The sequence below is a fragment of the Triturus cristatus genome, chromosome 10, assembly GCF_964204655.1.
Source record: "Triturus cristatus chromosome 10, aTriCri1.1, whole genome shotgun sequence".
Taxonomy (NCBI): Eukaryota; Metazoa; Chordata; class Amphibia; order Caudata; family Salamandridae; genus Triturus; species Triturus cristatus.
The window spans coordinates 555,531,976-555,555,316 of NC_140593.1; the positions used below are offsets into that span (position 1 = coordinate 555,531,976).

The 23,341-nt window shown below is 46.8% G+C and overlaps 1 protein-coding gene across 5 annotated transcripts in view; it reads left to right on the plus strand.

The window, feature by feature from the left end:
* Positions 1–23,341, plus strand: part of LOC146789716 (tetratricopeptide repeat protein 21B-like) — a 514,157-nt gene that overhangs the window by 247,370 nt on the left and 243,446 nt on the right. For all 5 annotated transcript variants that reach the window (XR_014970145.1, XM_085632051.1, XM_085632050.1 and 2 more), the window contains 2 exons: positions 11,329–11,517; positions 21,435–21,545. Coding sequence is in view for 4 of the 5 variants with exons in the window: in XM_085632051.1 (XP_085488177.1) it covers positions 11,329–11,517; positions 21,435–21,545 (300 nt within the window). In the remaining variant the exon portion in view is untranslated. The remainder of the gene's footprint in view (positions 1–11,328; positions 11,518–21,434; positions 21,546–23,341) is intronic.

A 23,341-nucleotide genomic window follows, 5' to 3' on the forward strand; every position in this document is an offset into this window, starting at 1 on the left:
AGAATTTTTTGTCTGCAGTGCCTCAGCGCGTCGAAAGGTGGTGTTGGTCGGTTCCGCAATGGTGGTTGGCATATTGGTCGCCGGGACGACCTCGTGGTAGCCACTTAGACGCCGCCCTCGTGTGCTGACGTCTGTTCTTTTACACGACATTCCACGCCAGAAGCACAGAGCCATGCAAGACACTGACCACTGGTGCACAAAGCTAGGGCCCTGAAAAGGATTCCATGACCCTAGAAGCAGAGCGGGGTGGAAGGTTGGGGCGGTAAGGAATATATAACTAATCTGTCTCTTACAGATATATCATTACTGAAGGTAATTAATTTGTTCATCTGAAAGAGACAATTAGTTATAAATTCCTTACCTTAGAATAGATACCTCCGCAATACCAACCCCAGAGGTAGGTCTGCAAACCAAGTTCACACCAGAAAGTCCTGGAGAACAGAACAGCCAAAGAAGCCGTTTCTCCGGACTGGACTGTCCAGGCAGTAGTGTTTTGTCAACGTGTGCAGAGATGCCCACGTAGCTGCCTAACAGAGGTCATTGAGGGGGACTCCCCATCCCAAAACAGTGGTCGCTGCCGTCACCCTGGTGGAATGTCCATGCAGTTCAAATGGAGGCTCCTTCTATGCCAAAGAGTAGTAAGCTTTGATGCACAAAACAAACTACCTAGAGATGGTCCTTTTGTACACGGCCTGACCTTTTTTGGCACCCATGTAGCCAACCGAGCTGGTCATCCACCCGGATTTGCTTGGTGTGATCCAAATAAAATGAAAGCGTACGTTTTGGATCCAGACGGTGGAGCCTCTCTTCCACCTCAGAAGGATGCGGAGGCGTAAAGAAGGTGGGCAAAGTGATGGTTTGACCAATGTGGAAAGAAGTAACCACCTTGGAAAGAAGTAACCACCTTGGGAAGAAAGGAAGGTCTGGTTCTGAGGATGACCTTGTCTGGATGAAAAGCCAGAAAAGGAGGCTTTGAACAAAGAGCTTGTAGCTCACTCACCCTGCGAGCAGAGGTGATGGCAACCAGAAAAGCAGTCTTTAGAGTAAGAAGTCTGAGAGAACAGTTATGAAGCAGCTCAAAGGGAGCGCACATAAGGTAAGTAAGAACCAAGTTCAAGTCCCACTGAGGCATTAGGAGGGGAATAGGAGGAAAAAGATGAGTAATGCCCTTAAGAAAGCGACTTACAACAGGGGACTTGAAAAGAGAAGGCTGATCAGGAAGCCTAAGAAAGACTGAAATGGCTGAGAGGTAGCCCATAAGACTGCCCAGAGGAGAGCCCTGCTGGGACAAAGGCAGGAGGAACAAGAGAACCTCAGAAAGAGGGGCACAGCCTTTGCTGTGCACCATGCCACAAATTTGTTCCATCTGCAGGCGTACACCGTCTTAGTGGTGGGATGCCTGGCTGCCAAAATAGTATCACAGACTTCAGGAGGAAGGTCAAAAGCTGTCAACTGTTGCTGCTCAATCTCTATGCAAGGAGGTGGAGACTGGACAGGTTTCGTTGAAGGACCGTTCCCTGCTGCTGCGACAGAAGATCCTCCCGAAGAGGCAGTCGGATCAGAGGATCGATGGCCATGTGTAACAGCTCGGGATACCAGACTCTTCGTGGCCAATCCAGAGCCACAAGGATGACTTGGGCCCGGTTGTGCTTGATCTTCTTCAGCACTCTGGGCAGAAGTGGTATAGAGGGAAAGGCGGAGAGAAGGCGGCTACTCCAATCACGACGAAAAGCGTCAGCTAGCGACTGCCGCCTTGGAAATTCCAACGTGCAGAATTGCTGACATTGCGCATTCTCGTTGGTGGTGAATAGATCTAACCAAGGCTCTTCCCACTGCCGAAATAGTCCTTGCGCCACCTCTGAGTGAAGACTCCATTCGTGATCCATCGTGCACCTGCGGCTGAGTTCATCCGCCCTGGCGTTCAGGGAACCTGCCAGGTGTTGAGCCACCAGGGATATGCCCTGATGTTCTAGCCATGTCCAGAGCCTCTTGACATAGCGTCCACGACCCCACCCCGCCCTGTTTGTTGCAGTACCACATGGCGGTGGTGTTGTCCGTGAACACCTTCACAACTCTTCCCCGGACAGAGGGAAGGAATGCCTTGAGTGAAAGACTAATCGCCCGGAGCTCCAGCAGGTTGATGTGGAGCTCAGACTCTGCTGGAAACAAGAGGCCTCTGATCTCCGCCTCTCTCATGTGGCCGCCCACCCTAGAAGTGATGCATCTGTCACCACCTTGTACTCCGGTTGGGGAAGGGAGAGGGATCTGCCGTTGACCCAATCCCGGTTCACTAGCCACCATGCAATTGGCGTGCAGTGCCCTCCGAGATCTGGATGCAATCGGACAGATTCCCCTGATGCTGTGCCCACTGGAACTTCAGGTCCCACTGCAGAGCCTGGATATGCCATCTGGCATGATCCACCAGCAGGATGCAGGAGGCCATCCGACCCAGCAGCTGCAGGGTCACCCTGACCGAAACCCGGAATAGAGGCTAAAAGATTGCTATCATAGCCTGAATATCCTGGACTCGCTGCTCAGGAGGATAGACCTCATACTGCAATGTGTCCAGAACTGCTCCGATGACGAGGAGCTTCTGAGAGGGAGTCAGTTGTGACTTCGGCACATTGATAGAAAACCCCAGCAAATGCAGGAGGTCGGCCGTAGTCTAGAGGTGGGAGACGACAGCCTGGGGCGAGCCCCCCTTCAACAGCCAGTCTTTGAGATAGGGGGAAGACTGGAACCCCTATTCTGTGCGGATGAGCTATGACCACTGCCATCACTTTCGTGAACACCCGAGGGGCACTGGTAAAGCCAGAGGGGAGCATGGTAAACTGAAAGTGCTCGTGGCTTACCATGAACCGCAGGTAGCGCTGGTGGGCCGGCAGGAGGGGGATGTGAAAATAAGCATCCTGCAAGTCCAACGCTACCATCCAGTCTCTAGGATTGAGGGTAGAAAGGACCTGAGCTAGCGTCACCATTTTGAACTTCTCCTTCCAGAGGAAGCGTTTGACGTTCCTGAAATCCAAGATAGGATGCTGGCCTTTGTACTTCTCGGGCACCAGAAAGTAGTGGGAATAGCAACCACGACCTACTTCTGGGGCAGGAACACGCTCGATGGATCCCTTGGCCAAGACAGCCGTAACTTCCTGTTGGAGAAGGGTCAGATGATCCTCCGACATTCGATGGTACTGAGGTGGCATGGCTGGTGGGGGGGGGGGGAGAGCCTCGAAGGGGAGGGAGTAGCCCCTTCGGACTATTCGCAAAACCCATCCGTCTGACGTGATGGTGCGCCAGTGGGGTAGGTGATGGCGAATCCTGCCGCCCACTGGTGGCCCTGAAAGGTCGGACTAGGAGGGTTTGGAGGCTGCTGGAGAGGGGACTGTGGGGGACTGGCCTGCTTGCTAGCCCCCAGACCCACGACGGCGGGTTCCACGTCCCTGGCTGCACTGAGGCTGAACAGATTGTGCCGGCCTGTGGCTCTGGGTGGAACGTAGCAGGCACCCCTTCCGTAGCCACGAAAGTGGCGAAAAACAGACTGCGCAGGTTGGGTGGTGGAGAGGCCCAGGGACTTGGCCGCAGTCCTTGAAGCATTCCAGTGCTTTGTCGCCGAACAGGCGACAGCCATCAAAGGACATTTTCATAAGGGTAGCTTGGACATCCCTGGGAAAGCCAGTCGACCATAGCCAGGTGTAGCGTTGAAGAGCTACCGATGTTGAAATCGTCCTGCCTAGCGAGTCTGCGGTGACCAGCCCACATCGGATGGTAAACTTGGCTGCGTCTTTTCCCTCGGCGACTGCATGGAAGAGCACGGCCCGGGCCTCCTCCGGGCACTGGGGCAGCACATGCGCCACCGTATCCCACACAGAGTGGGTGTAACGGCCCAACAGACATGTGGTGTTCACTGATCGCAGTCCCAAGTTAGAGGAAGAAAACATCATCTTCCCAAGGTGGTCCAGCTCTTTGGATTTCCCATCATGTGGTGCGTTAGGGAATGCACCTTTTGGATGTTGAGACTTGGACCACCAAGCTCTCAGGGGTGGGGTGCTGGGAGAGGAAAGTGGGGTCGGCCGGGCAGTGGCGTCGGGCAATCATCCTATCCACAGGAGCCCCTGTGTTGGTGCCCAAAAAGATGTCAGTGAGGGCTTCATTAAATCTTCTCAGAGCCCCTGCTACTGTTTAATGAAGCCCTCACTGACATCCTTTTGGGCACCTGGTCCAGGCCCAACACAGGGGCTGCTGTGGATCGGATGATTGCGCGATGCCACCGCCCGCCTCCGGGTGACCCCACTTTCCTCTCCCAATACCCCACCCCTGAGAGCTTGGTGGTCCAAGCCTCCACCTCCGAAGGCGCATTCCCTAACGTACCACCTGAATCCAAAAAGCTGGACTATCCTGGGAAGATGTTTTCTTCCTCCAGCTTGGGACTGCGGTTGGTAAACACTGCATGTTTGTTGGGCTGTTACACCTACTCCGTGTGGGATACGGTGGCGCAAGTGCTGCCCCTGTGCCCTGAGGAGGCCTGGCCCGTACTCTCCCGTGCAGTTGCCGAAGGGAGAGACAGTGAAGTTTACCATCCGCTGTGGGCTGGATACCGCTGACTCACTAGGCATGACAATTTCCACATCGGTAGCCCTTCGACGCTACGCCTGGTTGAAGTCGACTGGTTTTTCAGGGGATGTCCAATCCACCCTTATGGACATGCCCTTTGATGGCCGTCGCCTATTCGGCGACAAGGCAGACAATGTGCTGGAGTGCTTTAAAGACTCTCCGGGTTACAGTGAGGACCTTGGGCCTCTCCACCGCCCACCCTGTGCATTCTGCCTTTCGCCACTTTCGTGGCTACGGAAGGGGTGCCCTGCCACGTCCCGCCCAGAGCCACAGTCCAGCACAAGCTGTTTAGCCCCTGTGCTGCCAGAGATGAGGGAACCACAGCCGAGGTTCTGGGGGCCAGCGGATGGGCCAGTCCCCCACAGTCCCCTCTGCAGCATCCTCCAAACCCTCCTGGTCCGATCTTTCAGGGCCACCAAAAGCCAGTGGGCCTCCGGATTTTCCATCACCTCCTCTACTGGCGCACCATCACGTCTGACTGGTGGGTTTTGCAAATAGTCCGAAGGGGCTACTCCCTCCCCTATGAGACTACCCCTCCATCCATGCCACCTCTGTACCATTGCATGTCGGAGGATCATCCGGCCCTTCTCCAACAGGAAGTTTCTGCACTCTTGGTCAAGGGAGCCATTGAGCGCATTCCTGCCCCAGAAGTAGGACGTGGTTGCTATTCCCACTACTTTCTGGTGCCCAAGAGGGGCAAAGGCCTGCGTCATATCTTGAATCTCAGGAACTTCAACCGCTTCCTCCGGAAGAAGTTCAAAATGTTGACGCTTGCTCAGGTCCTGTCTGCCCTCAACCCTGGAGACTGGATGGTAGCGTTGGACTTGCAGGACCCCTATTTTCACATCCCCGTCCTGTCGGCCCACCAGCGTTACCTGCGGTTCATGGTAGGCCAGGAGCATTTTCAGTTTACCGTGCCACACTTTGGCCTTACAAGAGCCCCTCTGATGTTCACAAAACTGATGGCGGTGGTCGCAGCTCATCAGCGCAGATCAGGGGTTCCAGTATTCCCCTATCTCAACGACTGGCTGTTGAAGGCGAGCTGGCCCCAGACTGTAGTCTCCCACCTCCAGACTACGGCCGACCTCCTGCATTCGCTGGGACTCTCAGTCAGCATGCCGAAGTCACACCTGACTCTCTCTCAGAAGCTCCTCTCCATCGGAGCGGTTCTGGAGACAATGCAGTTTCGGGTCTATTCCAGCCCCCCTCCCTGAACAGCGAGTCCGGGATATTCGGGCTATGATTCCGATCTTTCAGTCTCTATCTCGGGTTTTGGTCAGGGTGACCCTCAGGCTACTAGGCCTGATGGCCTCCTGCATCCTGCTGGTGGACCATGCCAGATGGTATATGCGGGCTCTGCAGTGGGACCAGAAGTTCCAGTGGGGACAACATCAGGGGAACCTGTCCGATAGCGTCCAGATCTCAGAGGGCACTGCACACCAATTACAGTGGTGGCTAGTGTACCGGGATTGTGTCAACTGCAGATCCTTCTCTCTTCCCCAACCGGAGTACACGGTGGTGACAAATGCATCACTTCTAGGGTGGGGCAGCCACATGGGAGAGGCAGAGATCAGAGGCCTCTGTTCTCCGGCGGAGTCTGAGCTCTACATCAACCTGCTGGAGCTCGGGGCAATTAGTCTTTCACTCAAGGCACTCCTTCCCTTTTTCCGGGGAAGAGTAGTGCAGGTGTTCATGGACAACACCACCGCCATGTGGTACTGCAACAAACAGGGCGGGTTGGGGTCATGGACCCTATGTCAAGAGGCCCTCCATCTCTGGACATGGCTGGAACATCAGGGCATATCCCTGGTGGTTCAACACCTGGCATGTTCACTTAACACCAGGGCGGACAAACTCAGCCGCAGGTGCACGATGGATCACGTATTTGCAACTTCCCTCGGAGGTGGTGTAAGGTCTCTTTCGACAGTGGGGAGAGCCTTGGTTAGATCTATTCGCCACCGAAGAGAACGTGCAATGTCAGAAATTCTGTGCGTTGGAATTTCCAAGGCGGCACTCACAAGGTGACGCTTTTTGTCGCAAGTGGTGTTGCGGTCTTCTATACGCCTTTCCGGCTATACCACTTCTACCCAGAGTGCTGAAGAAGATCAAGCGCGACCGGGCTCATGTCATCCTTGTGGCTCTGGATTGGGCACGAAGAGTCTGGTATCTGAGCTGCTACACATGGCCATCGACCCTCCAATCAGACTGCCTCTTCAGGAGGATCTTCTGTCGCGGCAGCAGGGGGACTATCCTCCACCCGAACCTGTCCAGCCTCCCCCTTCTTTCGTGGAGATTGAGCTGCGGCAGTTGACCTCATTTGACCTACCTCCCGAAGTCTGTGGTGATATCTTGGCAGCTAGGCGTCCCTCCACTGAGACGGTATACGCCTGCAGATGGAACAAATTTGTGGCATGGTGCACAACAAAGGCTGTGGATCCCCTTTCTGCCCTTCTCTCTGAGGTTCTCTTGTTGCTCCCTTCTTTGGCCCACCAGGGCTCTTCTCTGGGCACTCTGAAGGGCTACCTCTCAGCCATTTCAGCCTTCCTTAGGCTTCCTGATCAGCCTTCTCTTTTCAAGTCCCCTGTTGTAAGTCGCTTCCTTAAGGGCCTTACTCATTTTTTCCCTCCTGTTCCCTTCGTAATGCTCCTGTGGGACTTGAACTTGGTTCTTACATATCTAATGTGTGCTCCCTTTGAGCCACTTCATAACTCTCCTCAGACTTCTTACTCTAAAGACTGCTTTTCTAGTTGCCATCACCTCTGCTTGCAGGGTGAGTGAGCTACAAGCTCTTATTCAAAGCCTCCTTTTCTGGCTGTTCATCGGGATAAGGCCGTCCTGAGAAGCAGACCTTCATTTATTCCCAAGGTTGTTACTTCTTTCCACATTGGTCAAACTATCACTCTGCCCACCTTCTTTCCGCATCCTTCTAAGGAGGAAGAAAGGCTCCACAGTCTGGATCCAAAACGTGCACTTTCATTTTATTTGGATCGAACCAAGCAATTCTGGGTGGATGACCATCTCTTTGTTGGCTCCATGGGCGCCAAAAAAGGTTGGGCCGTGCACAAACGGACCATCTCTAGGTGGGTTGTTTTGTGCATCAAAGCTTGCTACTCTTTGGCAAAGAAGGAGCCTCCAGTGGGACTGCCTGCCCATTCCACCAGGGCGAAGGCAGCGACCACTGCTTTGGGACGGGGAGTCAATGACATCTGTCATGCAGCTACATGGATATCTCTGCACACGTTCACAAAACGCTATTGCCTGGACAGTCAAGTCCTGGGAGACTGCTTCTTTGGCCGGTCTGTTCTCCAGGACTTTCTGGTGTGAACTGGGTCGCAGACCCACCTCCGGGGTTGGTATTGCTGGGGTAGCTTTCTAAGGTGAGGAATCTATAACTAATTGTCTCTTTCAGATGAATAAGTTACTTACCTTCGGTAACGATATATCTTGAAGAGACATAGATTAGTTATAGATTCCTTACCGACCCACCCATCCTCCCAGCTCTGTGAACTGACTTTTAGGGTCAGGGAATCCTTTTCAGGGCCCTAGCTTTGTGCACCAGTGGTCAGTGTCTTGCATGGCTCTGCGCTTCTGGCGTGGAATGTCGTGTAAAGGAACGGACCTCAGCGCGTAAGAGCGGCGTCTGAGTAGGTACTGCGACATCATCCCGGTGACCACAACGCCAACGACTAACGCGGAGCAGACGGACGCCACCTTTCGACGTGCAGGGGACTGCTGATGAAAAATTCTCCAGATCCAGTCTGACACCTGGGGGTAATTCTAAGGTAAGGAGTCTATAACTAATCTATGTATTTTACAGATATATCATTACCAAAGGTAAGTAACTTGTTAGTCAAAAAGTGACTGGAGGTACCGCTTTCTCTGGATCTGCGCTGGCTGGCGCGGAAAAAGAAAGAACTGACGTAAGCGAGCGAGGACGGCATCTAAGTAGCTACTCCGACGTCATCCCGGCCACCACGACGCCAACGACTAACGTAGAGCCGACTCACACCACCTTTCGACGCGCAGGGGTACTGCTGACAAATTCTCCGGATCCAGTCTGACGCCTGGGGGTAAGTCTAAGGTAAGGAATCTATAACTGTCTCTTTCAGATTTGAGGGAATGATTGTCACGTAAAATTGAGGCAGAGAGTTACAGATTCTGCGAGCGTTCGTGTATTACTGCTTCGATTTATGTATTTAAATGATTTATGTGACCAGACGGAAAACTTTCATATTAATTAATTTAACATTCTCCAGGTATGTCAGTGTGAATAACTTACTTGCATTTTCTTTCAGTGAATGATTTGCCTTCAATGGTCAATGATGTTAAGTACCTGATTTTACTAGCAAAGACCTATAAAATCATTAAGAAAGAAGAAGTGGCAGAGACATTTAACAAGGTATGGAGTGGTATCGTTTTCAAACTGGATCTGATGTCTCATACTACTTTTTGGGTTTGCCAGTTTTAATATTTAAGAAGGCACTCCTGTATGATAAACATTACAGGCCAACATGGAAAGGTTAAGGAAAGCCATGGCCGAACACCATTCCTAGTTGTGTATGCTGCAAAGGTTTTGACCCTCTCTTCAAGATGCAGTTGTCGTACAGTTTCCAGTCTAACACCTTCTGTTTCTCCACACTATAGGCCACAGTTCTATTCAGAAAAGGAATAGGTTTCACTTATCAGAAATTCAGCAATATATATTTTTTCTTTTCACTTGCTGGAGTTGGAGCTTTTCTTAGCTATTGTATCAGGGCCACAGGTTCTGGCATATCACAGCTGTTTATTTGCAGACACCACCAGAACCGATTTTAAGGTGTTACCTTTCAGGCTACCCCCACCATGTGATTGTACTATGGAATTTCGAGGCTCGGAATAATGCAGTACATTAATATCATAGACAGCATATCAAGGGACAAAACATTGATAGGTAAGTACATATTGAGGAAGTATAGATTAACTATTCTGAACTCCAAATATATGCACATTTAAGATATATATTGTCAAGGTACATATATGTGAAGCTAGGTAGAGAAAATTTAGACTTGCCCTTCAGTATTTTGTCCTTTGAATTTGTGCGCACAATATTTGGTACCATCGAGATTCCTACCTTCACATTTGGGGAACACATCTCGCCATATGTGACCCTTCAACAAGTCCTCTTTAGCCTTAGAGTCCGACGTAGCAGGCTCTACCATACATTAAAGTCCTGCTCGAGCTTCACAAGGGAGCGGACTTTTAATTGCCGGTAGAGCACGATACCAAGGGCTCTAAGGCTATTAGAACATTCCGTCGCTAGCGGACACAATGCTTGATTTGTAAAAAGAAAGGTCTCTCAGAGCCCGAAGGAGTTTAAATCCCCATGGGCTATGAGAGGCCTTTTTTCACAGCAACAGCTGTGAAATGAAAATAACATGGTAATGTTGCCCTCCGGGATTCTAACAGCCATTAGAAGCCCGGAGCATTCCATTGTCTTCAATGGAGCGCTCAACATTTCAATGTTCTAATACGCATTGGAGCACTGCTGCACTGTAATAGGATTCAAAGAGTCTACCTTCTGCTTCCCCTTCTGTAAATGCAAGAAATATGTGTGAAATACTCTTTTCATAGAACCATTTGTGCGATAAAAGCTCTTATGTATTGCAGGAGCAGAACTTGAAAAATGTACAATAATCTTGAAAACAAAAACATTTTGAAAAGACTCCACAGCAGTGTGTAGTGTACTGCCCTGGCGCTTTATTAACACATTTCTGGAAAGTTTCCTCTGCAGTTCAACTAATCCGAGATTTCTAGATTTTAAAGTGGGTCCCTGGATACTTTAAAGGGATAGCAAGCCATTGTTGTAACCTGATGCTAGGCTGCGGATAGAGTACCGATTTTTGCAAGTTAATCTTTTGTCCTTCTATGTAATTTTGTTTTGGAGGGGGTAGTTTTATATAGCACGAACTCGGGTATCGGAGTGCTTTACATTAGCACCAGTTGCGTTACAGACGGACACCTTCATTTTGTTAGGCACGGGGGATAAGTAATATGCCCAGAATCATGTAGTGGCGTAGCTAGCCCTTTGGCTGCCGGAGGCAATCCCAGTTTTGGCCACATTGAAGGGGAGGGGAGGGGTGCTGCCAAGATTCTTCAATTTACCGCGGCGGCCGATTGAAGAGTGGGGGAGGGGGGGGGGGAGGGAAGCACATCTGAAGTGGCAAGCCCTATATAGAACATTTTATATGATTTTTAGTAAATAAAAACTGGAAATTTGCAGCTGCCAGTTCCTGAAGCATCAGTGTTTTGTATCAGAGGCCTCTATAGATGCATCTTCCTTCCCTATTGCTTCTGCACTCTACCTTTACTCCTTGCCCAAGTCTGGTGGTCCCCACCTCCCCCCATTTGTGTCTGGTTCTCCCACATATTGCACAATTTCAATGTATTTTTATTTTTAAATGTATATTGGCATTTGCGCTTGGACTTCATGTCACTTTTCATTTTAACATTGACTTTAATGTCTCAGACTGTACCACATTATATTATTAAATGTTCAAATTCTTTGTATTCCTGTACAAAGCATTTGCATCTGTTTCTTCAACTGAAAAGATGTCTTTAAATACAATGAATCTCGTTAGAAGCCTCCTTCTTATAGATTCTTGGTAAAGGGGGCTTTCTTGTAGAATCTGGCACTTAGTTATTTTTTCTCTACTGATTGGACACTCTTTTGTATTCCCTTAGGCATTTGATATCCAGTCCAGGATCCTAAAACGTGTCCATGTTGAACAGCCAGAGATGGTCCCATCCCAGAAGCAGCAGGCGTCTGTTATCTGCGTTCAGCTTGCTGAGCAGAACTTGGACCAGAAAGACTTTGAGAAAGCCATAAAATACTACAAAGATGCACTGTTCTACTCGGAGTCAGACAGCAAGGTGAGTACATAACTAAATCTGCTCTGCTTCTATTAGCATAGAACTATATAAGGATTAATATCACTGTTCACTGCTTCTCAGCACAAGCGAAGGTTTAAGATCATCATGTTGTAAAATTCTGCTAAGGTCCAAATCCTAACATTCCTACTGAACACATATTAATAGGAGTTGTAATGTGTAAAGCTCCATGAAATCAGGAGGTCTTCTACATCTTACCATCTCCTATTACTCTGATGGAATGCCTGTAGCAACAGAAGCAGGTTTCAGAGTGTACACAGTTTGGCAGCTTGAAACATTCACAGCTATTCTACAGCCCTCATACCACTGACCTGCTTTATGGTTTCCCCTACCAATACACTTTTTCTCTGCCTTGTGTGGATACCACAATGTTATTATTTTGTCTAAGAGTTGTCTACCTTGGTTGCATTACTCACACCAATAGGAGGTTCTTGGGCTTCATTGAGTTTTAAAAGGTGAGTAGATTTCTCTGCTGACGGCTCCCTCTTCTTGGTAACTACTTTCAACCATTCTACTTGGTGCGAGGTTGAGGTGTCTCTCATGTTTAGGACTGTTGCCTCCATTTCTAATGAGCTTTTTAGGATTTTACAGAGTCATGTCCAATAGTACTTGTCTGCATTAATGTTGGGGCTTCTATGTGGGATTTTAGAGTGCAGATGTAACCACCAATTTGATCTCTTTATGATGCCTAGAATAAAACCGGACGACTGTGGTGCTTAATACAGTTGAATTGCATGCAGTACCAGACACACATCGAAAGGTACATTTGTAAGCTAATGGCAGGTAGCACCATGAACTTGCTTGTCTTGACAATGAAAATGCCATCAGAGAGGCAGATTTGGTACTTAGGCAAGAGTGCTTTTGCAGATTCAGGCCCCTGACCATTACTGGTCGTTCTCTTACATGAAGCCTCTAAATATTTCAAATTGTGGGATTTTCCAGAGAAATCTACATCTCCTCGTATCATTGCATCTGTACTGACCTTTACCATAACTGTCGCTCAAAGTGCTGTTACTTCGCCATCGGTGGCGTGCGAAGCATGCATGTTAGAAAAAGAAAGTTGTTTTCTAGTGGACCAGCAAGGTAGGACCCCTTGGAATACCTTTGGATATATAAACATCACATCTTGCTAAGATAGCCGGAGGAGATCAGGACTTCCCTGCCGACACACTGACACGAGACGCTGACGTTACTCCAGTATTGGAACTTTCATAGATTCACATGCTTGAATCATTCCCCGTCGTCATAGGAGACCACGGTATTTAAAAATAGTAGTAATAGACTTAGTAGAAGTAATAGTACACTGATGGGTATAGACTAGAAAGGCCTAGGCCGCTCAGGTTATTAACCTATCATGGTTATTATTAAAAAAGAACCAAAGTTCTGCCTCAACCAATCAGCATCCAGCCACCCTCTAGAACCCTCCAGAGAGAAAGTCAGCACCTCAGATTTCCTACTGCACATTGTGCTAAGGGGGTCTCCTCAGAGCTCTGCTCTGTCTTCTCTTCTAAAGGACATTTTCAGGATTTCCTGTCAGGAAAATACTTTAACCTCATTATATTGATATTAGAGTGGATTTGCTTATTTTTTGGGACTGAACTATGGCTGATAAGATTAAGTAGGCTCTCTTTAGAGAATGTGCCACTTGTTTGAAGAAGAGGCTTTATGTAGAGGACCCTCATAAAGACTGCATTTATTGTTTGTACCCTCCTCATAAGGCTACAGACTGCAAAATTTGTCGTACATTCTCAAATAAAACCCAGAGTGACTGAGAAGGACGTCTTTTAATTTGGCTTCAAAAATTGAAAACTAGGTCTGATCCTGTATCAGATTCAGAAGGTGAGCAGTCAACCTCTTCTAAAACTTCTAAAGCTTCAAAAATCTCTTCAAACAGAGCCAGGGATCCTTCACAGTCGGATACGGTCACTGCCAGGAAATGCGCCAAGAAGTCCCCTAACGAATCTTTCTCTGAGCTCAGTAAGGGCTCTCACAAAAAAGATCAACTTCCTAAGACTGTTTCTGAGCCGGATACACCCCCAGCTCATCTAAAATTAACATGGAAAAAAACCTCTTCTGACAAGCCATCAGTCAGTTCTCTTGTGAAGGAGGGTGTTTTAACCATTTCGTCGATGAGAGGCTGCTCTGCAGGCACGTCAATAACTTGTTCTATGGCTCTTTGTCGATGACATCCTTGATATCGTCGACACAGTGTCCAATTTCGTCGACAATTCTTCTGATACCCAAGGAGAAGCATCTTCTATGAGTCTTCGTCGAGTAAGGTACAGTCGACGAAGTCGTCGTCGACGGAGGCATTGACGAAACTACAGCAGTAGACGAGACAGTCTTGGTTGTCAAGCATGCCACCATCTAAGATATCGTCGTTGAAGAAACAGTCGATGAAGAGGCAATTGCCGGCCAGCGTTGACTAGATCTCTAGCGTTAACGAAACCGCAACTATCGTCAAAGTCACGACCGTCGACAACGTCACCGTCGACAACTGAGGCAAAATCTTTGGAACTGAAGACACCGTCATCGATGCAGTAGTTGACGATTATTGTCTATGAAGAAAACATCACCGTAAAAGACACAGGAAGTGGAAATTACACCAGAGCACACTTCGCCCAGTAGAATTACGCCTTTATTGCCAACTCATCTACTGGAAGGGCATGATGAAGATTCCCAACAAGATAGTGGTCCATTTGGGGATGCTTATAGTCCATCAGAGTTGCACGTTAAGTGTCAACCATATGATGATGAGGATGATGATTAACAATACTATGATCAAGCCTATTTTTTACAGCCTGCGCAAGTACACCAACTCTCTTTTATTTTTTATTTTAATAGCACCATTTTATTAGAAGTTTGCGATACACATCATGATATAAGATAGTTTCATTTATGGTTACATGTGAGCATTCAGATTGTGTGTACATCTTATTGAGTGCTTTCGTGACATTGCACTGTTAAGTACAAGTAATTAATACGTAAGCGAATAGTCCATGACACCATTGTAACCACAATTTGTTCAGAGCAGTACATCTCATATCTCTGCAAATCTTCATTCATGCTACAAGATTACAGGCACACTTTCCACCGGCCAGGGCCAGCCAGTAGACACCTGCCATCTCCGGTGGCTTCACCTTTACGACTAAATACTCCTGCTGTATTATGGGTCCCTAGTACTCTACAAGTTGTTCCTCTCCATGAACCAGCCTCTTCAGGTGAGGAGGGGGAATTGCATGACATGGCCTCGGAATGGGACGATTACAGAATGTCATCGCCTGCCTCACCAACACCCCCTCCAGTAGATTCCCCACTTGAGGATATTGGGGTATTTCACAACTTGTTGGAGCGTGCAGTGAAACAATTTGCTATACCTATGCCATCCAAACAAGCTGACTGCTTTTTATATGATTTTAAAGAGCCTTTTCCAAAGACAGTTAGAACTATTCCCATTATAGATTATATTTGGGATGAAGGTATTAGGATCAAGAAGAACCCAGCCTCAGTACCAGTGGTACTGCCACGTCTGGATATGAAATATAAGACCACAGATGATGCCCCAGCGTGCCTCACAGGTCATCCAAAGCCAGACTCTGTGGTAATGCAGGCCGCTCAACTACGCTCCAAAAATTGTGCGGCGCCTTTATCTGCAGCCCCGGACAGAGAAGGCAGATGTCTGGATTCCATTGGCAAAAAGTTCTCTGCGATGTCTGCACTAACAGTTAAGGCTGCAAATTCCCTGGCGATTCTAGGGCGCTACGATCGCCAAATGTGGCCGGACATTGCCTCGTATATCGACCGGCTGCCAGAAGATTTGAAGGAAGAAGCAAAAAAGATTCTGCATGAAGAAGAGAGGGCATCCAATGAGATAATGTGACCGGATTAACGCAACTGGCTGGAGCTTTCAGTATTGCGCAGACAGGGATGGCTCAAAGCCACCTAATTTCCTCCAGAGGTTCAAAATAAGATATTGGATCTCCCATATGATGGGGAAGCTCTTTTCGGTAGCCATGTGGAAGAGGCCCTCAAAACCATCAAGGCAGACATAGATACTGCCAAGTCATTGAGGACGCTGCAATTCAGAAAAGTTCCCTTTCGAGGTTCTAGGGGAAGAGGACAGCCTTCCTACAGAGGGGGGTATCAGCAATACTGCTACCCAACATACTCTTCGACACCTCAGTCATACCGGCCTCAGTACCAGCAGAGGCAGCCGCTCCAATCATCCTACATCTTACCAAATAGAGGGAAAACACAACGAGCTGGCAAGGATGCTGGCCGTCGACAATGATAAACCACAGGCTCCGGCTCCATCTCTCCTTCCTTCAATTTTATGTCCAACTCATCCTACCCGCCTAGGAGGCAATATATCCCACTGCCTCCATCAATGGCAGTCCATTAGTATGGACCAGTGGGTCCTTTGCCTAGTACAATTCGGACACACTCTAGAGTTTATACAGAAACCACCTACAACCCCTCCTCAAATCTCCGTCCACAGGCATCTCAAAGCACTTCAGAAGGAGGTCAGAAACATGCTTCAGAAAGAAGCAATAGAAAAGGTCCCATTATCCAGCAGGGGCACTGGTTTCTATTCCTGTTTCTTCATGGTCAGAAAGAAGTGAAAGCAGTGGAGACCGATTTTGGACCTCCGAAACCTAAATCTGTACTTAAGGAAACAATTGTTCCGAATGATAACATTGCAAGAGGTGCTGAAGCTCCTACATCAATGAGATTTTATGACAACCTTAGACCTCCAGGATGCCTACTTCCACATTCCTATTTATCCAAAACACAGAAAATACCTGAGATTTGTGGTAGCCGGATGCCACTACCAATTCAGAGTCCTTCCCTTTGGCCTGAAGTCAGCTCCCAGGATTTTTACCAAGTGCTTGGCTCCAGTCGTAGCATTTCTCAGACAACAGCAACATCAAGTCTTTCCATCTCTGGACGACTGGCTGATCAAAGCTCCGTCCGAAGCAGCAGCAGTAAAATCCACAAAAGTCTGCACTACTCTTTTCAAGAGATTGGGTCTTACGATCAATCTACAAAAATCCAATCAAATTCAGTTTTAAAAAATTGTCTTCCTAGGAGCTCATTTAGACACAGTCTCCTTAAAGGCAAGTCCTGCGGAAGAGCATAAACAGCGTCTTCTCAATTTGGCAAATTCCATCAAAAGAAAAGTCTCCTTCGGTCTGACTTTACAAATCCCTTTTGGGAATGATGTTGTGCATACCACTAGTTATTTTCTGCCGTCTCAAGATGCTCCCAATTCAAGAAGAGCTGGACAAGCAGTGAGTCCAATCAAGAGGATCCTTCGATGACATCGTCCGCGTAACTCCACGCCTGGTAAAATCCCTAGGGTGGCGGATAGACCAGAACCATCTGTCAGTGGGGTTTCTCTTGCAACGAGTAGCTGCTCCACTAGTGGTTACGACGGATGCATCCTTAGAGGAATGGGGAGCTTACCTCGAGGAACTCCAAGTAAGTTGCAAGTGGAATCAAACTCAATCCCACATAAACGTGCTAGAACTGAAAGCGGTGCATGTAGCTTTACAGGCATTTCATCCCAGAATTCGTAACTCATCTTAGTCTGGACGGACAATACCACTACGATGCACTACGTCAACAAGCAAGGTGGCACGAAGTCGCTCCATCTCTCCAGAGAGGCTCAGGTTTTATGGGAATGGGCCATAGCTCAAGGAATCCGCTTGTAGGCAGAGCATGTTCTGGGACGTCAGCACACGATTGCTGACACTCCAAACAGGTTGACAACATTGTGTCCCGAATAGCCGATTCATTATCAAACGCTACAGGACATATTTTGGATCTGGGACAAGCCGGAATTGGACCTGTTTGCAACTCGCCAGAACCGCAAATGCGGGTACTATGAAAGTTGGCATCCCCAACAGGGGTCATGGGGGGAATTCCTTTTCAATTGCATGGTCCAACATCTTTGCCTATGCCTTTCCTCCCATTCCTCTTCTCCCAAGAGTTCTGATGCAGATAAGAACCGTACCATGCAAGTTGATACTCCTCGCTCCGGCGTGGCCATGCCAACAGTGGTGCACAGAACTGCTTCTTCTATTGCAGGTCCCACACCGCCGACTACCAGTATTTCCCAATCTTCTGACCATGAACCAGGGCCAGATACTTCACCCAGATCTCAAGAGCTTGCATTTGTCTGCATGCCTCCTGAATACAAACAATTCCAACACCTGAACATTTCTAGTGAGTGCAGAGATGTACTAGCCAGGGCGCGGGCGGATAGTACCAACAAGACTTGCCACCTCAAATTGAGGCGTTTCTGCATCTGGTGTCATCAAGAGAACATAAACCCACTGTCGTCTTCTTCTTAACAAATCTTACCTTACCTTTTACAGCTCGTGAGATCTGGCTTGGCTCATAGTTCGATAAAGGTTCATTTAGCGACCATTTCCCAATATAGAAGATCACCTTCTTCTCCACCTCTTTGGTCCTGTAGAGTTATAAGAGAATTTCTCAAAGGACTGTTTTGAATGTTTCCTCCGGTAAGACCTTCACCTCCAACATGGCAATTGAACACTGTCCTCTCGCAGTTAATGAAACCCCCGTTCAAACCAATTCACACACCAGACATAAAGTTCCTGTCTTGGAAATTGGCTCTGCTCCTTGCCTTGACATCTGCTAGAAGGGTCAGTGAGATTCAGGCTTTGTAATAGAGGAACCCTTTTTGCAATATAAAACGGATGGAGTTCTGCTATGCCCAAATCCAAAGTTCATTCCCAAGGTTCCCTCTGATTTCCACCTGAACGAACTGGTGGTACTTAAAACTTTCTTCCCAAATCCAACGACATTGGCAGAGAGGGCTCTGCAGTCACTGGATGTCAGGCCTTGCTTGAAATTTTATCTACATACCACGGAACCTTTCTGCATGACATCTCAATTGTTTGTTGCATACAGTGCAACAAGGAAAGGTTTTCCGCTCTCCAAACATAGTATATCTAGATGGATTGCGAGTGCCATAAAATGTTGTCATCACAAAGCAGGAAGACCTCTATCCGCAAGAGTCCAAACCCATTCCACAAGGGCGGTGTCGATGTCTGCAGCTTTATGCTGGAGTATCGCTTCCAGACATTTACAGGGCTGTAACGTGGAAGAATAGACACTTATTCACCCAACACTACTGCCTGGACTCAGCAATACTAAATGACACAGCAGATGGTCAAGCAGTACTTCGTCTCATGTTCCATTAAGGTGAGCCACCCCTGTCTTACCTCTTCTTCTGTATCACATTTCCACATGTTTTACCGTTTACCATGCTGCAGTTTACAGGAGTTTTGTATTAATGATGTCTATTATTATCATCTAGTATAATATTTGATGAATTCTTGAAAGTCTTACTGATATATATGTTTTGGTTAAGCTCTAAAGTCTATGGTAAATATGCTGCCAACTGCTTGCTATTCTGATTCAAGCATGTGAATCTATGAAAGTTCCAATACTGGAGTAAGAAACAAGTTACTTGCATGTAACTATAGTTCTCGAGTATTGGAAGCTTTCATAGATTCACATGCGACCCACCCTCTTCCCTAGGGCATAATTGGGTTAGCACTTGTGCTCGAAAATCTGAGGTGCTGACCTTCTCTCTGGAGACTTCTAGAGGGTGACTGGATGCTGATTGGTTGAAGCAGAACTTTGCTTCTATTTTAATAATGACCATGATAGGTTAAATAACTGAGAGGCCTAGGCCTTTCTAGTCCATACCTATCAGTGTACTATTACTTCTACTAAGTCTATTACTACTATTTTTAAATACCGGGGACTCCCATCATGATGACGAGTAATGATTCAAACATGTGAATTTATGAAAGCTTCCAATACCTTTAGAACTATAGTTACAGGTAAGTAACTTGTCTCTTCCTGCATGCAGATACTCCAGCTCGCAGTGGTCTAGCATCCCTTGCGGAGTGTCCAACTTGAGACCAAGACTGGGTCCCACAGTGTCTCACTTCAGGTAAAGGTGTTGACTTTATCCTAAAGGGATTCTTGGCTTAACACCTACAAACATGCTAGGTACACTTAGGGACATCTAGTTAGGGAAGCATCGTAGGAGTACGAATTTTATTATCATGTATTTTATATACTTGCCTGTATTCATGGTTATAGCAAGATGGTAGAAATCTACCATCCGTTTACCTTTTTAGTGCTTCTAATCATTTATATCTGTTTCTGTCTAGTGGTTTTTCCAGCACACCTATTGTACAATAGAATGATGAATGTTCAATAAATGATTTTTTTAAAACATCTATCTTTTATCCTGAGTGTCTCTCTGAGACAAAGTGAGCACGAGTGACTGAGCGAAAAGTATTGCACTGTTTCCATGGTCTTGAGGGATCAGGGTTGTCATGTTCCATAGTTGCCAAGAACTATTCTCTCCTTGGTAAGAGGAGTTTCTGGTGGCACTGTGAGCTAGCTGTTATACAGGCCAACATACCCGCAGTGTATGTTGTCTAAACATGCAGATACTATATAGGTTTTACAGGAACTACACAACAATATTTTGAAGAGTGTTGTCAGGAGGTTCTGAAGACATGCTGTGGTTCTATTGCTGAACAGATATAGAATCATGGTGCAGCAAATGTGTCTCGAAGGAGGAGTTTGGAGAGATGATTGCATAGGATAGGGTATGCTTAGTATAAGGGGGGTGGGTGATACTGTAAGGTTATGAAGGTTATTTCTCTTTTGGCAAAGGTTGACATAGAGCTGGCACCCTTGTTGAAAAAGTGCAAGGGTTAATCAAAGTATCTTCTGTTACCCAAGAAAAGGGGACAACTTCATTCAAGTTTGAAATCTCTTCTTCAAATCAGAGAAATTCAAGATTCTAATAATTCAGCAGTCATTACAAGCACTGCAGGAGCAGAAGTGGCTAGTGTCTCTAGACTCACAGATGCTTACTTCCACATTACCATCTACCAACTGTTCAAACATTACTTTAGTATCGAGGAATGATCATTATCAATTTGCAGCTCTGCATTTTGGTCTGAAGTCAGCTCCTAGAGTTTTTACCAGAGTGATGACAGTAGTGGTGTCTCATCTCCACCATCTGGAGTATTTTCTCTTTCTGCATGTGAATGACTATCTCCTTAGGGCAATGTCACGTCCTCCACTCAAGGAAACTTTACGAAATACAATCCTTCTTTTGTGCTTCTTGGGTTTCAGACTGAATGTGAAAGTCTTGTGTTTGGTTCCACCTCACGTCCTCCCGTTCTTAGTGGTAGCATAGCAAGGGGGGGGGGGGTCTGCCCCGGGCGGCATGAGCTTTGGGGCAGTGGTGGCACCCCCAACTTCCCCCTTGCTCTTAACTGTGCTGTTGCGGCGCGGCTGATGCAGGGACCATCGCCAGACCCCCCCACCTCACCTGCAGTCGTCGTGGGGCAGCAAAAGCCCGACTGTCACAGGTGGCAAAAGGTCTAGCTACGCCACTAGTTCTTAGGTGCAGTTCTGGATACCTTTCATTTAAATGTTTTTGCTCTACATGACAGGTGGTTGAATACATAGAACACGGTTGTGAAGTTCACAGCATCAGCACATCATACGGCAAGGGAACATCTGAAGCTATAGGGGCTGAAGACTTCCTGCATTAGTCTAGAATTCTGTGCGATATTAAATATGTGATAAGAAGCCGATGTCATATCCACAATGATGCCTGGCTAGTATTCAAGTGAAGAGTCTCAAGGTGCTGAATTATCAACCAGTAACTTACATAACCCTCTGAACTTAATGACACGCTTTGGGCTTTTCAACTGTAGCAAAAACACTTCGTAGAAAGGGATCACAATTGAACGTTTTTTAAAATTAACATTAGAACATAACTGATTATATTGCAAGTTAATTAGATTTGGTTAATTGTGTCTTATTAGGTGATGCTGGAGTTAGCACGGCTGTACTTGATACGGGAAGACATGGAGTCTTGTAATGAACAATGTACAGTTCTCCTTCAGTATGACCAAAGTAAAGATGATGCTTCAATGGTAAGATGTGCAAGTCAAAATATTTAAAAAAAGAAACAAAAAAATGTACTCCCTTGAGCCGCGGCCGCCTCCCTCTCTTCCTTCGTTCCTGAAGATTCCGGAAGCACACAGGCTCCCCAAAGCCAATCACAATGCTGCATTGCAGCGTTGTGATTGGTCTCAGCGCTGTGGATCAGCGCTCAAACGGGGACTAGGGGTCTGGGCATGTTCTCCACCAGGCTGTGTAATGCAGCCTGGTGTGGAAAATGCAAAGTGCGCATGACTGTTTGGTCAGTCCAGGACAGCGGCCAAGCAGTCATGGGCACTTGGTGTGTGCAAATACGTGAAACGTGCATTTTCTTTAATAAAATTTACAGGTGTCAAGCACTCTTGTTCCAATACAATTTTGTAGTTATTTTCACCAGGTCCGCAGTGCAAAAAAGCTTGTGCTGACTAGCTAGTACAAACTAACTTTATGCATTTGCTAGTGCACGTGTCAATTTTGCACCTTTCAGTTGGTGTCGGTCAGTGTTCCAGTGAACCCTGGGGGTCCATGACTGCTTAGGAAAGTAGATAATAAATTAATAAAGTGTATATAAATAAAGAAGCAACATATAGAATTGGAAAATGTTAAACTTTCTAAGTATTAAGGAGTTTGAAATTGGAGACTAAAACTTAAGTCAATATCCTAAGATTGTGTCATGGGAGCAGTGTAAGTGCGTCAAACAGGAAATATTATGGCTCATGAGTGGCCTCAATTGTATTTAGAAAAGCTTCAACCTTCCCATTAATATTTAGATTTTTGTTCAAGATTTGTTTATGAATTAAATAAAATATTGAATCTTTTGTATCTTGTTTGTTGAATGCTTGTTTTTGCATTTTTTATATATTGTTTTGCAATTCAAATAATTGAAAATGCTGAGGTCGGAGTCCTTGGCTTTCAGTAATTATGCAGTGGGGTCCCCGGATTCCAATAATCATTCAGTGGCTGCTTTTCCGTCACAGGGTTCCTATTTTCCCTCCTACCTCTGTCTCCCTGTGATGATCAATCACAACAAACTACTTTATATTTAATGTAAATTTGATATGCTGTTGAGGGAACGTTTTTTATTGCCCTTTCTTATGGAGGCAAACATTTGCTACTGTAGATCGGCTTTCACTTATCTGCAAATTTTGCCCACCTTTAAGCTCTGTGTTCTTGCTGCTTTATAACTTGAACGTGCCATAAAGCAGAGGACCACCAGTTTTTATGTGATGTTTTATGGGTTTTATTTGTCTGCATGATTTTTTAAATGATGATTTATTATTAGATCACTGTATACTGATGTTTTTATGTAAGTCTTGTGATTGCTTTTATACTTTTATGGTCTAACTAGACCGAATAAAGTTATTTGAATTGAACTGATTCAGTGGGGCTGCCGGGTTCCAGTAATGATTAAGTTGGGGTCCACAGAAGTCAAAAGGTTAAGAACCTCTGGTGTAGGTAATGGAGCAAAATATCATCAGTGCATAATTGCCTGGGACAGGGGAAATCTGTATAATCCTTCCCCTCACTTTCTACCTTGTTTGTCCTGAAAAAGAAGCACAAAAGAACTATCTATTGACCTCAAAGCTGTGTGGCCTGGCTAAGAACGAGGCCTGGGCGAAATTTAAATGATGCTGGCATAATTCGTTTAATTTTGGGAGTATTGCCTTACACCAAATTCTTGAAACTATGCCACAACATGTAATTACGCTACCGTTCACATCAAAGCTAAAGCACAGGACGGCAGGAACAATGCAAACAACCAGAACACAAGTGACTGTTGTTCATGGCT